Genomic DNA, 18138 nt, shown 5'->3' on the forward strand with positions numbered 1-18138 from the left:
GTGGCCATTTGAAGAGCCCAGGCGTGATGTTAACCCTTTCAGTGCTTCAATTCTCCCTCGAGTGAGAGAAAAGAACAAGACGCAGGCATGTAAAGGAACAGCATGAAGACATCGAGGTCAGTGAAGACGAAGTTAAGTCCCAGATGGAAGGGGTGAGGAGATGCCTTGTTTTTGGAGCTGAAATTCTCTTGTAAGCTATGGAGAAAACACTCTTTTTTTTTTTTATAATGTATGAAACTACGGGGAGATGAAAGTGTTCAAATTGATATCGTGCAAAGGCCTGCATGCTAAGACAAGCAGATGTTGAAATAGCGCTTGTATTAAAATTTCTTTGAAAACCTACCCTGCTTCTGCTACTTGTTCCATTTTAGAAACTTGATTACATCTTTCCTGCCATGACTAAGGAGTTCTTTGTTTTCTAGCTAAAAGCTCTTTGTTCTCTTCTTACAACTTCTCTTAGTTTCCTTTCCCCTTAGCCCTCTATACCCAAGAGCTCCCAGGCTGGGAGAAGCCCATCCCAGCCCCTCTTTTTCCAGCCCTGGCTCTCGGGTGGTTGCGCGGTTCCCAACTCTGTTCCAGAGGCAGTGGGGTAATTCCAGGAAATCAGGTGTTTTATTGCTGCAGAGAGTGAAAGTGAAACCATCCTTTTGGAGTCAGATGACTGAGCTATGGTTCAAATTTCAAACCAGCTGTGGTACGAGTTAGCTCACAGTCAACAATGTTGCAGCAGTGACTGTTGCAGACTCTGACCTTTAACTCTTGTGCTGACTGCTGGCAATAAGATTGTAAACTGCGATAGTTGGATACATAGACATGTAAAAAATGGAGGAGAGAGTCTTTGGCGAAAGGCGTGAAAGGACAGGACAAGGGGGAATGGCTTCCCACTGCCAGGGGGCAGGGAGAGATGAAATATTGAGAACGAATTCTTCACTGGGAGACTTGTAAGGGGCTGGGATGTTATTCCCAGAGAAGCAGTGGCTGCCCCATTCCATGTCAGGGACACCTTCCACTGTTCCAGCTTGCTCCAGGCACTGTCCAACCTGGCCTTCCTTGAACAGCTCTCCAGCAGAGGAAGCAAAGCAGGAACAGGGCCTGGCTGCAGCTTTCTTGGCAGGGGACAGCCCACACCTGACGGTGCCTGGAGCAAGCTGGGACAGTGAAGGTGTCCCTGTCTTGGAATGGGGCAGACACTGCTTCTCTGGGAATAGCATCCCAGCCCCTTGCATCTCTCCCAGGGAAGAATTCCTTTCAAATGTCTCATCTATCCCTGCCCTGTGCCAGTGGAAAGACATTCCCCCTTTTCCTGCCCCTTCAGGCCTTTCTCCCAAGTTCCTCTCCTGCTTTATTCACATGTATGCATATCCAACTCTCACAGTTTACAATATTATTACCAGCAGTCAGCAAAGGAGTTAAGGGTCAGTGATCTGCAACAGATGAATGTTGACTGTGAATTGGTGTGGAATTTTTAGCCTACATTAATTATCTGACTCCAAAAGGATGGTTTCACGTTCACTCTCTGCAGCAGTAAACAGCTGGATTTCCAGGAATTACCCCACTGGCTCTAGAACAGAGGTGGAACCAGACACCCATCTGAGAGCCAGGGCTGGAAAAAGAGGGGCTGGAATGGGCTTCTTCCAGCCTGGGAGCTCTGGGGTATGGAGGGCTGTGGAAAAGGAAACAATGAGAACTTGTAAGAAGAGAACAAAGTGCTTTTAGCTAGAAAACAAAAAAGTCTTTAGTCATGGCAGGAAAGATGCAATCAAGTGTCTAAAATTTGACAAATATCAGAAGTAGTGTAGTTTTTCAAAGAAATTTTTATACAAGTGCTTGTCATATGGAAAAAAGAGCTGATGTCGGTACTAGGGAATTCACCAGCACACCCAGGAAATCTCATCCAGCACCATTAAACCATGACCCCCTCTCTGCCAGGGTTGCACCTTGTGCTGCACGGCTTCCTCAGGCTCAGGAGCTCCTCAGTGTCCCTCCAGGAGCAGCCAGAGAACCGTTCCCTCTCTGTCCCTGCCAGCCTGGCACAGCAGGAGCACACTCCTGCCTCACCCCAGCCAGCAGGAACGTGCACACTGCAAACTGAAACCATCTGCACTCCTGACTCCATGGCAGGAGTGACCCAGCCAGGGCTGGAGAGGGCTGGGGATCATCCTGCATGAAGCTCCTCTGCTCCTGCTCTGTCAGTTCTAGGGACACCAGCCCAGGGACATGGTGGAGTCTCATCTCAGGTGGTGTCCCAGGAATGCCTGGACATGGCACTCGGTGCTCTGGACTGTTGATAAGGTGGGTATCAGGCACAGGTTGGATTTGAGGGTCTGGGAGGTCTTTTCCAACCTCAGCGATCCTGGGGTTCTGTGCCTGTAATACTCCTACAGCGGGGAATTCTTTGGCTGGAGGAAATATCCTTCTGGAGACAGGCTCAGCTAAACTGGGAACAGAGGGACCAAATCCATGCTCTGTAGGTGATGTGTCCCAGCCCTGCCTGGCAGCTGCTGAGGCTTCCCCTGAGGCCGGACAAATGCCACCTGTGTCTGCTCCAGCTCTTGTGACTTGTCAGCCTGGGGCAGGTGATGGCTGGTCCTGGCAGGCTGGAGGTCTCAGTATCCAAACTGCAGTGCTTGTTTTGAGGCCATGGAGCAGGATTTGTGTGTCCACATGCCCAGGAAAAAGCAATCCAGGCACTCTGCTCTGGTTGGATGTTGAATGTCCTCTGCCAAATCGCAATGCTCTGTTACTGTTATGTTAATTATCCCACCAAAAAAACCCCAAACAATATTTAAGGTAGCAGCAATTTTAATTAAATAGTTTAAAAAAATGTATGAATAAGGGATAATTTGGTTCAAATAATAGCGCATAAGCGAAAACACCCGTGGGGTGCGGAGGGCAGAATTCTTGACCCTTGTCACTTCATGTACAAGCTTGCCAAGTGAAAGTCACCCCGTATATGCCATGTATCAATACCATCTCCTCCTATTTTTGGTTTGTCACTTTTCTGTCTCCGCCCTCATTGCCACCTTTATCACGCATGCACCACCACTCAGTTTGGTGGTCGCACAAGTCTTTGGGGGTCGTCACTGATGAAGGCCCTGTAGTCTTCTTCGTTGTCCTTTAATTCACCTTTGGGTTACACATGCACACCAAGCCAGTACAATGTAAGCCAAGACTAACATATCACTGCATCTACATATCAAGGCAATAAATCCCTTATAATTAGCATTTGTTGGGACAGAACCAGGTTCTTGCTCATTTTTAGCAACTGTATCTCCAGCTTCTTTCCTGTGGTCCTTGAAAACATCTGCTGGGGGGGGTGGAGCCCCTCCTCTCCCTCTCTTCTTTGGCATTACAACTTTTAAACTATTTATTATTCTCAAATATTAATTAATATTTTAATCAATATCAGTATTGATTACTGTTTCAATTTTTATCAGCATGAATCATACCTATTTATCACAGTTATATCAGGTGTGGGGTGTCCCCTGCCAAGAAAGCTGCAGCCAGGCCCTGTTCCTGCTTTGCTTCCTCTACTGGAGAGGTGTCCAGGGAAGGCTGGGTTGGAGGGTGCCTGGAGCAAGCTGGGACAGTGGAAGGTGTCCCTGTCTTGGAATGGGGCAGACACTGCTTCTCTGGGAATAGCATCCCAGCCCCTCGCAACTCTCCCAGGGTAGAATTCCTTTCAAACGTCTCATCTATCCCTGCCCTGTAGCAGTGGAAAGACAATCCCCCTTTTCCCATCCTTTCAGGCCTTTCTACAAAGTCCCTCTCCTCCTTTTTTCACATGTGTGCATATCCAACTCTCACAGTTTACAATATTATTACTTGCAGTCAGCAAAGGAATTAAGGGTCAGTGGTCTGCAACAGATGAATGTTGACTGTGAATTGGTGTGTTATTTTTAGCCTACATTAATTATCTGACTCCAAAAGGATGGTTTCACTTTCACTCTCTGCAGCAGTAAAAAGCTGGATTTCCAGGAATTACTCCACTGGCTCTGGAACAGAGGTGGGAACCACACACCCACCAGAGAGCCAGGGCTATAAAAGGAGGGGCTGGGATGGGCTTCTTCCAGCCTGGGAGCTGCGGGGCCCGGAGGGAGAAGGTAGGGCATGGGCATGGGCATGAGCATGGGCATGGGCATGGGGATGGGCATGGGGATGGGCATGGGCATGGGGATGGGCATGGGCATGGGCATGGGCATGAGCATGGGCATGGGCATGGGGATGGGCATGGGGATGGGAATGAGCTGCGGGGCTCGGAGCCGGGAGCAGCCGGGAGCGGGATCTTGTTGCTCTCCTGCCTCCTGTTCCCTGTGCTTTGCCAGGGCTGGGGAGATGGCAGGGCAGGAGCAGAGGGGGCTGAGGGCACGGGGGGGCGCTGTGCGCTCCGAGCGTGGGCTGCAGGAAGCCGCCTTTGGTGGCACCGCTTTGGGCAGCTCGGGGGAGCCGTGTGCGCTGCGGGGGCTGAGCTGGGAGGGCCCCGGGCTCAGAGCGGTGGGAGCGGAGCGGCGGGGGAAGGAGGAGGGATGGATGCGGGGATGCAGGGGCACAGGGAAGGCTGCAGAGGCGCACAGGCTGTCCCGAGAGCCGGCAGCGGGGCTGGCCGGGCACAGACGGCGAGCGGAGCCCCTTCCCTGCCGCCAGCCCGTGCCCGGCCGGGAAACGCTCCCCGCAGGCGGGGCCGACCCTGCCCGGCCCGGGCACCCCCAGCCCCGCGGTGGGGCCGGATGGCTGCGCTCCCCTGAAGGCAGGAGCCGGGGGATCATTCCTTTTCCTGCCCGCGCAGGGAGGGTGGGATTCTCCTCTCTTACACTCTAAGCATCACCACCCCGAGCGCTCGGGTCCCTGGGACAGCCCCACAAAGGCAGCAGTGTTCCCAGAGCCCCTTTCCCTGGGCCAGGGCTGCGGAAAACACTCTCGGGGGGCTGTTCCCGTGAAACGGGGTGCAGGCATTCCCATGGCAGGTCCTGGTGCCAGCCTTGCCGCTTCCCTCCTTTGCTTCCAAGGAGGAACTCGGTCCCGAGTTATGCCCTGAATGTGCTCAGTGTCTCTCTGCAAGCACTGACAAGGTCGCATGGGGCTTTTCCCTATTCCTGCAGCACTGGGAAGCCGTGCAGGGACTGCCAAGGGTGCCTGGGGGCAGGTTCAGGGTGTGACTGAGATGGAGTTAATGTTGTCCAGAGCAGCCTCTGGCTCCTGAGAGCGAACCAGTCTTTGCAGTGCTCCAATGGGAGAGAATGTGGGAGACGACAGGGCTGGGACAAGTGGCTCAAGTGGACAAGCTCCAGCAGTGACTCTGACCCAGGAGTTCCATTCTTGAGCAGCCGTCCTGCACTGAGGCTCTGCTGCCCAGGGAGCAGCAGGACATGTTCCCACAGAAAACAATTGGTGTCTGAAATCCCACCTGTGCTCTGCCAGCACACCCAGTTTCCTCTGCTGCTGAACTGCCCTTATCTCAAGACAGCAGCTTTTCCTGTTCCTGCTGTCCCCATCCTGTCCCCACCCTGCTGGTGGGAGCACAGGAGCTGCTGGGGGGGCTCAGGGCCTGCTGGGATCCAAGCCCAGCGCTGCTTCTCCCCCCTCTCCGGGTCCCTGAGCTTCCCCTCAGCAGCAGCTGCGTGATGTGGGCAGGGGTGGGACAGGGCCCTGCTGCCCCACTGGCAGTGCTGTTCCCCTGGCTCTGCCCCCTCCTCACCTTGTCTGCTGCCCCCAGAGCACAGATGTTCCCTGCACAGCCTCTCACCCATCAGCAGCCCCAAGCCCTTCTCCTCAGGGCTGCTCTCAATCCCTTCTCTTCCCAGCTTGTGTCTGGGCCTGGAATTGCCCCGACCCAGGGGCAGCACCTGCACTTGGCCTTGGTGACCTTCAGGGCCTTTGCTCTATCCCACCTCTCCAGCATGTCCAGCTTCCTTCTGGTGGGGGAACGTGGATGTAGGTCCCAGGTGAAACCCTGCTCTGGTCACCTCCCCAGAAGAGCCCTGAGGAGTCTTTGTTGCCTGGGCAGTTGCCAGTGGAGGCGAAGGTTTGGCCTCCAGTGCTCCCTGGAATGAATCTGCCATGCTCATGGGTTGCCTTCTCCTGTTCTTCTCCTTTAGGATTTCGGGCCATTCCTTCCTGCTGCTCTTCCTCCTGAGTTCTCAAGGGGTTCTCATCTTCTTCTCCACACCCACCGTGTACCCCAGGCCTGCCCCTGGTGCTGTGCTGTGTCCCCTGAGCTGGGCCCTCGCTGCCGGTGTCTGCTGGGAAGCCAAGGCTGGGAGCAACGGGAGCATCTGCTGTGAGGTGAGTGAGGGGAATCAGAGCCTATAGCCCTTGCTCACGTTGCCCACATCTGCAGGGATTCCCTGCACAGGGAAAGCTGCCTCTGAAGGCTCTGGAAGGAGCTGGAAGGTGCAGGAGCCTTTGGATGTATTGGACCTGAGTCTAATCCCCTTAGATCAGTTCCTGTGCTGATGTCAATGTTGTGGCCTTGGTGGGACAAGCTGAATACTCAGACAGATTTTTTGCAAGGAATAAATCTGTCCAGTATCCAAAAGAACTGAGACTGGGACAATTCTTGGAGTTGTGTGAATAAGTCAAAACCCCAAAAGTTTAAAGGCAGGTGCCCAGTTGAAGGTTTGCAGGCACTTTTCCTCCTGTCACCAGACATTTTGAACTTGGTGGCTCTGTGGTGGCTGAAGCCAAGTCTGCCACCAAAGGGCACCTGCCTGATGAGACTCTCTGTGCTAATGAGCAGCAGATCACAGAGGGCACCTCTCTGAGCTGGGTCCCAGCATCTCCAGTCTCTCCTGAAGGGCCACCAGGATGTCCCAGGCACAGCTGTAGGCAGGGACAAGGTGGATTTTCCCCCTAGACTGGGGTGGGCCCCTGAGGGTGCCAGGAAGCAGCTCCTGGGAAGAGGCCAGAGAGGGGCGAGGGAGGGGCTGCGCTGGCAGCTGGAGCAGGAGCACAGCTCAGAGCCCCTGGGGTGCATGGGGGAGAGTGTGTCTGGGGAGTGTGGGGTGCCATGGGGGAGTGTGTGAGCGCTGCCTCCGGGTGCTGGGAGCAGCAGGCTGGGCCAGGCAGCGAGCAGGGCAGCCGTGGGCTGGGCAGAGGGTGCAGGATGCAGGCAGGGCTGTTGGATGGGCAGAGGGGCTGTGCCAGTGCTCCAGGGAGCCAGGAATGGCCCCGGCTGTCTGCACTTGTGGATGGAGGAGTTGTGCTGGGAGGATGTGGGTGATGGTGAAGGCAGCACCTTGTCCAGGGCAGGTTGTGTGGCTGAGTGAGTCTCTGTGCCTATGTTTTTGTCTGTGTGTGGGCCGATCTATGTGTGTCGGTGTGTCGGTGCAGTCTCTGCGATACGGACTCAGCTTCAGGGTTGATCCTGCAAACAGGAAAGCAACAGGCACATCCAGGGTGATGGGAAGGAGACCCTGGCTCTTGTGCCATCCCAGGCTGGGCACCAGTAGCTGGGTGAGAGCATTCCCCAGGGCTGCAGGTGCTGCAGAGCCTCTGCCAGGAGCCCAGGACCTCTGACAACACCTTAGGGAAAGTCTCTGTTCTTCCTCCACAGCCATGGCTTCACAGGAGGACACACAGGAGGGAGATGAAAAGACACAGCTCCTGGCAGTGGCACTCCAGAAGGAAGGGCTGGATGCTCAATACTGGCTGCCCAAAGTGACCCAGATCCTGGGAATCAAGTGCAGAGAAGCCCTGCAACATGTGGAATACGAAGACTACCTCAAGCTGGAGTGCAAAGTTCAGCATCCCTGGGAGAAAAAGGCACTTCTTAAATTCTTGAAAATAACAAATGACAAAATAACCATTAAAGAGGTGCAGAAGGAGTACTTGGAGGAAAAAAAGCAAAGCCAAGAAGTGGCCAAACAAGCCCTGAATGATTTGACAGAAATGCTCAACAGCCGCAGGCACAGCCAGGATGCTCTGAGGGAGAAAGCAGAGACTCTGTGGCGAGCCATGGAGATTCCCAAAGAGTTCTGGCCAGCACCAAAGAAACCCTTGGCAGATATGCTGGAGAGCATCCAGAAGCAGCTGGAGCAGCAGGAGCTGTCAGCAGGCAGGAAGGGGAACATCCCTGACACGGAGATGCTGAGGCGGGCGTCAGGGGGACTGGCCCTGCAGGGCATCTACAGAACCAGCAGACCTGAAGATGTGCTGGCAATGCGAGAGCAGCTCCTCAGGGTTCCTGACGGATTCCAGCTCGCCGGTCCAGTGCAAGGATCGCTGCTTGAGACAAAGGAGTTCTCCTCCTCTGCAGCAGAATCCACTTTCACCAAGTCCATGGAGCAGCTGGGGTTCAGCATGAGTATTTCTGCCAAAGCTCTCTTCTGGAGGCTCCTTCCAATAGGAAGTATAGATCACAGCAACTCCTCACAATCACAGGACACCCACCAGTCCCGCTCTGAGCAGAGCTACTTTTGCATCACCAAGTATCAGTACATCCCTCTGGCCTCCTGCTACTTCCAAACGCATCAGCTTCGCCTCTCAGATGCGGCTCTGCGGGAGCTGCAAGACATGGAGCAGCTTTTGAGCTTCAGCTGGGAAGAAGACAACCCCACCTTGGTGAAGATGTGTGAGAGCTTCTTCAGCAGGTTTGGGTCCCACATAAACCAGGGTCCCCTCCACTTTGGGGGGATATTCTGGTGGAAGGCGTCTACAGAAGGATTCCAAGCCGAGCAGCGGGAAGAGGTAAAAAAACAAACCTCTAAAGCACTGAACAGCTTTGTCAGGAAGAGCTATGGTGACTTCCTGGTAAGTGCTGCAGGGGCCCTGGATGTTTCCAAATCCAGCTCACAAGCTTCTGTCAAAGGAAGAGCCAGAGAGAGTTCCCATTCAGAAATTCAGCTCTACGTGGCCAACACAGGGGGCCCAGCAGACACATCTTCCCTTCCCCAGTGGAAAACGGGGCTCGTGTCTGATAACACAACGTGGTGCGTTATCGACCGTGGCTTTCAGCTGATCCCAGTGTGGGATGTCATCCTGTGCAATCACTGTGGGGATTTTAAATCCGTAGATCAGATGAGCAGAGCCCTCAAAGCTGCATACAAAGTGCTCACAAATGAGAGCGTTGGCACCATTTTTAGAGATGAATTGAGCAGTGCAGTGCAAGAGGCCAGAGATTTCATGGGGACTGTGAAGGCCTGGGAGGTGACAAAAGTGGATGAAAGGAAGCTGCTCATGCTGATGGAGCTAAAAGATGATCTGAGTGCAAAAACCAGGAATTCCAGTGTGTGGATCAACGTGTGCCTGTCGGACAAAGCCCTGCAGGACTTCCTGGTGAACACCGTGCAGAGGTGCCAGGAATCACCTCTAGAAAACACCACCTTTGTCAAGGTGCTGTTAGGGAATCTCCTGAATCCTCATATCCACTATGTCAAGGACTTCCCTGAGGCTTCCTTCATTATGCAATGGGTCTTCCAGACTGAGCACCCGCTTCTCAGATCTCCTAAAGTCTCTGAGCTTCAAGAGCTCATCAAAACACTGCAGCAAATGCAGGAGCACATCCATGCTGTCACCTGTGCACCAGGAAGCTCTGCTTCTGATGTTCATGAAGCAAAGATAGAAGCCACCCAGACCAGCAGCCTGGCTATTTATTCCTTACTCCAGTCTCTCCAGGAACAGGCTCAGAAGGACATGGAGCTGTTGGTGCTCTTGATTGTGACCAGCATAGGGTACCAGGTGGAAAGCAGCACTTTTCAGCACCTCCTTGGACACCCAGAAATTCAGTACGTGGCCAAGGAAATGGAAATGGCACATGCGGAGTACGTGAACCTGAAGGAGCAAGATGCCGACAGAGCTGAGGCCTTCCTCCTGCTGACAGGTCTGACTGTGACCCCTGAAAGTCAAAAGCTGTCCCTTGAGCAGAAGAGGGAGCGTTTAGTTTTCATGGAAGATCACATGAAAGGCTTGTGGTCCCCACGGATAAAGAATCTCCTCCAAAAGCACAGTGGAGATGAAGACTGGGAGAGGCTGGAACAGGACTTGAACTCCTTGATCAGTGGTTGCTTGGATGACAAATGGGATGAACAGAGGATGCAGAACATACTCAGAAATGTGGAAGACACTTTTTCAACACCTGAAGCCCCCAGTCAGTCCCAGTCCAAGTCAGACAGCAGCAAGTCCAAAGAAAATGAAGCCATTTCAAACCAGGAGTTCCTCCAGCTGCTCAAGCGCCTTGGACTGGAAAGTCACTATCCAAGGAAAATGGGGATGGGTGATTTCCTCACCATCTGCAAGACATCTCTGCAGGTCAGCCAACCCAGCCAGGACAAGGAACTGCCATTTTACTTCTTGCAAAAGCTGTTAACTGTGGATTACCAGGTGAGGTGCTTGACTTGCTGGGATGACAGCAACCCTTGCCTTGCAACCATGCCACAAAGCAGAGTGCAAGAGAACCGACAGTCATATTCCATTGAGCAGTTTTTAGGTGATTCGGATGGAGCCTCCCCTGAACCTGAAAGGAAGGACAGCCATGTGCACCCTATGGACCTGCAGATGGCCATTTTCCATTGTGCTGATGACTTCCTGAGACAGACCCTGGCAACCAAGCTGGCGTTCTGCCAACTGGCGCTGCCTCTGCTGGTGCCCAACCCAAGCACTTCACGCATTGAGTTCCTGCTCTACGCCCTCAGCCAAATCCAAAGGAGCTGGAAAGAGGTTGAGAAGTCAGGAAATCAGGCCCACACAAAGAGTTACAACAACAAACTCATCTTTCAGGCACACACACCCATTGTGTCCTTCATCCGCATTGGCAGCTCAGCCTCCTCTTCCAAGTCCCAGCTCCTGAATGGTCTGCTCAGCAAACACAAACACGACACTTTCTTCCACCGCCACTGCAGAGGCAGCACCAGAGAGCGTTCGCTGATGGAAGGGGTGGTGGAGATTGCCTGGTACTGCCCCCGTGGAAACCCGGATGACACCTTTGAGCGCTGTGTGGCTTTCTGTAACCTGCATGGAGACGCCAGGGATCACGGAGCACAGCTGCAGTTCCTGAAGGAGATATCTGCTGTCAATGTGGCTCTTGTGCCCAATTGGGAGCACATGGACAACAGGGGTAAAAAGCTTCTGGAGGACCTGTGGCAGTCACAAAGGCCTTTGGTTTGTCTTCTCACGGAAAAAGAGAACGTTGCAGCTGGACAAGCCAGCAAAAACATAAAAATAGGGATCAAGAACAGAAACGAAGCAGAACTGATGGATCAACTGACCAAGACAATTGGAAATCTCCTGGAAGGTTCTAATCCATGTTTCAGCCTGGAGGCCTGCGTGGACAAAGCTCGCCAGCTCGGATTCATAGTGGATGCAGATCGAGATGCGTGTGTGACAGCTAAAGCAAAGGCAAAGGAGCTCGTGGAGCTTCTGAAGAAAGAGAAGCTGTCTGAGATCAAATCCCAGCTGCTGCCACTTCAAGGAAAACTGTGGCACCAGTGGTGCCAAAAGGACAAAGAACTCACTCGCTTGCAGGAGAAGGGGAACAAGAGTGTTGAGCATCATCGGAGCCAAATTGAATATGAGAAGTCAGAACTAAGAAGGAAGCAACTTGAGCAAGCTTTCCCCCTCAACACACTGATGAATTCGTTCCTTGGCTTTCTCCAGGCTCAGCCAGCAGATACCAAGAAATACTTCCTGCACTGGATGAAGGTCTTTATGGATGAGCTGTCTTGTGGTCGCCTTGAAGAACTGAGGAGAGACTATCACAAGTTATGGTCTGAAAACCTGACCGAAAAAAAAAACCAGGAACAAACTCGTGTGAAGAATTTGATGAATCAGCTGGATTCCATTTCTGATGTACTCAACAATTCATCCATCGGCCTGGAGCACCTTCTGAGGGAAGCAGGGCAGATTTATGAAGCTCTGCAATTAATAAAATCCAAGAAAGACAATTTTGTCAAACTGCCAGAAATTGCAGCAGAGCTGATGGTTTCAGGTTATCCCATGGAGCTGATGGATGGGGATGCTTCTTACCTGCCCTTGCACTGGGTGGGAGCAATCTTTGACAGCTTAATTGAGAGGCTGGGGGACAAACGAGTGTTTGTGCTCTCCGTGCTCGGCATCCAGAGCACAGGCAAGTCCACCCTGCTGAATGCCATGTTTGGTCTGCAGTTCAACGTCAGCGCAGGGAGATGCACCCGCGGAGCCTTCATGCAGCTCATCCCAGTGGGCGAGGAGCTGCAGCAAGACTTGGGCTTTGATTTTGTGCTGGTGGTTGACACAGAGGGACTTCGTGCCATCCAGACGGCAAATAAGCAGTCCCTGAACCATGACAACGAGCTGGCCACCTTTGTCATTGGTGTTGGCAACATGACAATGATCAATATCTTTGGAGAAAATCCATCAGAAATGCAGGATGTTCTCCAGATCGCTGTGCAGGCTTTCCTGAGGATGAAGCAAGTCAATCTTTCCCCAAGCTGCCTCTTTGTCCACCAAAATGTGGGAGAAGCAACTGCCAAGGAGCAGAACAAGGAAGCACAAAGGCATTTCCAGGAAAAGCTGGATGAAATGACTGTGGTAGCTGCTCAGCAGGAATTCTGTGATGTCTCCTCCTTCAGCGATGTCATCGGATTTGATGTGAACACCCACATTCACTACTTTGCTCACCTGTGGGTAGGAGACCCCCCAATGGCACCACCCAACCCCACCTACAGCCACAATGTCCAGCAACTCAAGAGCAAAATCCTCCAGTCTGCCAAGAAGCAGTCACAGGGCGGCATTTTGAGGCTCTCGAGCCTTAAAGGTCGTATTGGTGACCTTTGGAATGCTTTGCTGAATGAAAACTTTGTGTTCAGCTTCAAGAATTCCCTGGAGATTGCTGTGTACAGGAAACTGGAAAGTGCCTACAGTCAGTGGACCTGGAAGCTTAGAAGTCACATCTTAGATGTACAGATGAGACTGGACAAAAAAATTCGGAATGGGGAGATGCAGAATGTCACCAGACAGCACCTTGAAGGGGAAGTGCAAAAGACAAGTGATGACATTGAGAAAGAAGTGGAAAAGTATTTCAGGGAAGACAAAGACCGTGAGACACTGGTCCAGTGGAAATCAAACACAGAGCTGAAGCTGAAAGAACTGAAAGAGACTCTTCTTAATGAAACAAAAAAGAAATGTGAGAATCTCATTGAGCTACAGAAGGAGCAGAGGAAACTGGATGCCAGGAAGTTGCACTATGAAGATGAGCTCCTGAGAAGGAGTCGGGAGCTGGCTGTGACTCTGAAAGGGAAGAGCCTCAGTGAGAGAGAACTGAAGGACAACTTCACTCTTGTCTGGACCCAGTGGATTACGGAAGTCTCCCGTGCTGCTCGTCCTCCAGAACAGGTGAATATCGAGAAAGAAATTGAAGATGTCCTTCTAGAGCACTTTAAGGAGCCGGGTTTCCATGCACGGATCAGGTCATTTCCCAGAGGCAGAGGGTTTTCTTTTGATCCAGAGAAACACATAATGAAGAAAAAGTATTTGGGCTATATCTCAGATCCCAGGAGCATTTCCAATGCTGATGTGATCAACTTTCAGCACATCACTGGCAACATCATAGCATGTGTAAAGGCAAACATTGCTAAGAAGGAAGAGGAGAAACGCGATTACAATAGAAATTTTATTCATGAAATACTCAATGAAGTACAGAAAGGTGTCACCTCTGTCTCCAGCAATGCAACTCGTACTTTTAACAGAGATTATAGCATGGATTTGTCTCTGTATCTGTGTACAATGGCAGCAGAAAGGTTTAAAGCCATGCATGAAGCATTCCAAATGGCAAATGACCCAGCTGTGTACCTGAAGAGCAAGAGAGAAGATTTCTTCCAATGTTTCCAGATTTCCTGCGAAGGAGCCACTTCTGTCACAACTTTTGCTGCCTCTCTTTGTGACAAGATTGAACCAGCTCTTAGCAGGGCAGCCTATGACAGGACAGCTATAGGCATCGCTGATGACATGAAGGGCAAATTCCCAGATTTCCAGGGCAGCAGAGCCAATCTGGAAGTTTGCATCCTGAGATACCTGGCAGAACAGGAAAATTTTGAGTATTTCAAATGTTACCTTAAGCGTCCAGAGGAATTTTTTCAGAAATACATTGGAATACAAGTTCAGAGTTACTGTTTAGATGGGAGCAGAAGGCTGAGGAAGTTTTTAGAGGACTCCTTTAATAATCTCTATCGAAACATCCTGTCAGCTGTTTCTTCATCAACTCAAGCTGTCAAAGACAGAAAAGACAGAGAAGACAAAGTCTCTCTTTGGCTGGATGAATTTTGTAGGGAACTGACAGAGGTGATCAACTTGCCCAGAAGTGACCTGAAGGGCATCGAGCACCAGGAGGTCACAGACATTGAGTTCCTGAGCAGTGCCATGGCACAACGTCTTAATTACCTGAGGGACAGGCTCATGGAAGAGTTTGATGATGCTGACCTGAGCTCATTTTCATGGCAGCCTCACACCATCCTGGCAGAGCATTTTTCAGGGTGCTGGGCACAGTGTCCCTTTTGTGGGGCTGTCTGCACAAACACAATGCGGAATCACGATGGAGACCATCAGGTGGTCTTCCATCGCCCACGAGCTTTGATGGGAACCACGTGGCATGGCACAAATGACCTGGTCATTGATATTTGTTCCAGCCTTGTTACAAGTAATCTCAAATTCAGGTTTGATAATGGCAAATGGATCCCCTACAAGAGATACCGTACTGCTGGACCTCCTGTTTCCACTTGGAACATTCTTCCTGATTCATCCATGCAGGCGTACTGGAAATGGTTTGTGTCTCATTTCAGGACACAGCTGGAAGCTTTGTATGATGGGAAATTTCAGGGCAAAGGAGAAATCCCTGAGGCATGGGGGAGAATTACTAAGCAGGAAGCTCTGTCTGAGCTGGAGAGGCATTAGGCCACATCCTTGGCCAGGAAAAACCACAGAAGCTTTGCAATTTAGGAGAACTTTGTACCAGGCTCTCCAGAAAATGCAGTTACAATGATGATATTCTGAAGTCCAGCAAAGACAATGGTATCCAATTGCTCCCAAATTTGGTGAAATAAGGTGCATTATTGCATCCACTACTCAGCAACTCTCTTGCTTCATGAAAAAGCCAGAATCCTCTTGTCTGTTTGCCATAAACATCTCCCTTGGCTTTGTCCTAGAGGCAAACCAAACTCAGTCCTTGGGACAATCACCTCGTGGCCATCCTGAGCCCAGGGGCAGGGATGGGGCAAAGGGCAGCACTCAAAGCACCTCTTGGATCAGCTGCTGTGAGACAAGAAGGGACAGTGCCCCAAAGGCAGTTTTCCTGCACCAAGGAGGTGTCCTGCTTGGAGAAAGGCCTGCGGAACCTGATGCAAGCTCTACACTGACTGCAAGCTGGGCTGCTTGGCTTTTGGTGTCATCCTTCCCTCCCTAACTGCAGCCTCCAGGATCAACTGAGGCCGTTCTCCCAGCAGGAGCTGTTGTGCCTGCAGGCTCAGGAGAGCAGTGACACGACTGCCCCAGGCTCAGGCAGTGCTTTCACTCCCTGTCTCAGGGGTGCTGTGTCTCCATCCAGGGCAGCCGCTCCTGCTCAGGTGCCTGGGGCTGCTGCCCTTCCCTCCAGCCCTCAGCCCCAGCAGGAGCTGCTCCTGCCCTTGGCCTCACTGTTGAGCAAAAGTCTTTGGAATGCCCCATGTGGAGAATCCTGTCTGCCAGCATCTTCTGCAGATGGAGAGGAGAGTTGACAATAACCAGAAAAGACCCTTTGTTTGAAAATAATTTTTGCATCATGTATGAGATATATGAATATGCAATAGGCTATTGCTTTTAAGGATTAATCCTTTGGTAGCAAGGTGGGCTTTTGCTTGGCAAAAGGAGTAAAACGCACCCAGATGTCTGTAACTCTTTGCTTTTTATTGTCTTCTATTGTCCTATTCTGATTGTCCAAATGCTTGTTGCTCTAGTTTTTTATAATAATTTTCATAGCAATTTTATTACTAATAAACCTTTACAATTTTAAAACAAGTGATTGCAGGTTTTCCCACTCTACTAATAAAGGAGTTGATTTGGACTGCTCTGTGTCTCCTTTGTGTTCAGGGGAGCCACAGCTCTGTGTGCTGCAGACAGGCAGGGGACAGGGGGTGGCACTGGGGAAGGGGGTGGGACAGCTGAGGCTCTGCTCCATTCAGGGTCTGCTCCAGGAGCAGCTTCACTGTCTGCAGGGACAGTGAGAGGGTAGGAAGCCCCAAACCACAACGTCCAGGGAAACCAATGTCAGTGGCAGGTGCCAAGGGAGGCAGGGCTGGGAACAAAGCCTGGCCTGTCTCACACAGGGAGTGCTGAGAAGGTGGATCCCAGCGAGGTTCTGTGCTCTGGAGCTGCTCAGCTGGGAACCTGCAGGACCAACGGGGAATGGGCCCAAACCTTGCCAAGCCCAGCCCTGGCCAAGCAGACCCAGAGCCAGTGACAGGAGCCAGAGCTGGGCCATGTGAGCGTGTGCTGCACAGGTGAGTGCCAGGGACTGGGGACACCTGGCCTTGCTGTGTTGCTGCCATGGTCTGTAAGAAATAATGATGTAGTCATTGCCCTTCACTGTCATATTGGCTTTTGCAAATTAGTTTGGTATAGTGGAGTTTGTAATCACTTTTTAATTGCTTTTTTTACAGTCTAATTTGTCAGCCTTTTTACTATAATCCCAGTGTAGATTATATATTTTTGTGTGATAAATATAGTTTAGGCTCCTGGAAACTACTAAAATATAGACTATTTGCTGTTTATTATCACATTAACTGTTGCAGAAGTGTCACAGTGGTCACAAGGGTTGCAGGATGAAGAGAGAGGCGAGAATGTTGACCTAATGTTCAGAAGGCTTGATTTATTATTTTATGATATATATTACATTATGACTATACTAAAAAGAATAGAGGGAAAAGTTCTCAGAAGGCTAGCTAAGCTAAGAATAGAAAATGAATCAAGAACAAAGGTCTGTGTCCCAGCAGATAGTGAGACCCAGCTCTGCTGTTAGTGGCCAGTAAATCCAAACATCCAGCAGAGACCAATCACGGATCCACCTGTTGCATTCCACACCAACATATAACCGTTGTTTACATTTTGTTGCTGAGGCCACAGCTTCTCAGAAGGGGGAAAAATCCCAAAGAAAGGATTTTTATGAAAAGATGTCGGTGACACTGAAGTAGCGACTGGTTTTTATTTTTTTTGTGTAACTAACTGACAGTGGTGAGAATAACTCAGATAACAGTGTGAAACAGATAATATTGATTTCATGTACTTGTGGAGTATCTTATCCATATGATAAGATAACATTGAAAAGAACCAGACTATCAAGAACTCTCAAACCACGGAAAAGGAGGTCTGGTGAGGAAATAAAACATATAAATTTCATCTGCAGAGTGGCACATGCTTTAAGAAGACGGATCAAGTGTCGAACCAAGCAAAAGAATTCCTGGAACATGTAAATTCAAAGGAATGTTTGAATATGTATAATCCTCATGAATATGCATTTGAGCAATATAATGAAAAAGTATATATGAAAATTGTTTTCAGTTAACTGGTGTGCTTTTGGGATCCAGGAGCCAAACTGGGAGTGGATGTGCCCCTGGCCATGGTGTCACCTCTTGGGCTGCGTGGGGAATGTCCCAGTGCGGCCACTGGAGTGACTGGGGGTTCCCAGTGCCACAAGGGGGGCAATGGAGAGGACCCAGTGCAGCAAGGGGAGGTGGCCTCAGGCCTGGGCTGGGGTATCAGGAGGGTGCAGGGTCTCTCACCTGTCCCAGCTCCCTCTCCAGGACAGCCAGACCATTCTCTGCACCTTTCCCTGTCTCTGCCAGGACTCCTTGGCCAAAGTCTCCCTCACTGGCATTGTCTGGCACCTCCTTCCTTGCAGGCCCTGCTGTGGGAAGGAGCACAAACAGATCAAAGGTCTTTTCCAACCTCAACAATTCTTGGATGCTGTGCCTTCCATTGTCACTGGTGTGAAAAATACGTATTATATAATTGGTTCTTGGCAAATATTAAAATGAATACTATATGTGTTATGTTGGAATGCTATGCTGTATTAATCTCTTTTAAGTAGTGCTGTATTAAATTAAGTGGTGTGGTAAATACAGTTTTTAGTCAATAGCACAATATTAAAATAGAAACTATGTGATGTTAAGATACTTTTTGTAACTAGCTCAAGGAATGGAA

At 50.8% G+C, this 18138-nt stretch overlaps 1 protein-coding gene across 1 annotated transcript; it reads left to right on the forward strand.

Annotated features, from left to right (window-relative positions):
* The first annotated feature begins 6239 nt into the window (after window positions 1-6239).
* On the forward strand, window positions 6240-15271 carry LOC131081511 (interferon-induced very large GTPase 1-like). Its single transcript, XM_058020672.1, has 2 exons — window positions 6240-6282; window positions 7553-15271. Exon 2 carries the CDS (start codon window positions 7555-7557, stop codon window positions 14857-14859), a length of 7305 nt encoding a protein of 2434 aa, XP_057876655.1. The 5' UTR covers window positions 6240-6282; window positions 7553-7554; the 3' UTR covers window positions 14860-15271.
* The last annotated feature ends 2867 nt before the right edge of the window (window positions 15272-18138 follow it).

Source organism: Melospiza georgiana, chromosome 3 (assembly GCF_028018845.1).
Source record: "Melospiza georgiana isolate bMelGeo1 chromosome 3, bMelGeo1.pri, whole genome shotgun sequence".
NCBI classification, from domain to species: domain Eukaryota; kingdom Metazoa; phylum Chordata; class Aves; order Passeriformes; family Passerellidae; genus Melospiza; species Melospiza georgiana.

Excerpts from the sequence above, each read along its gene's own strand:
- LOC131081511 (XM_058020672.1), top strand. The coding sequence starts at position 7,555 with ATGGCTTCACAGGAGGACACACAGGAGGGAGATGAAAAGACACAGCTC.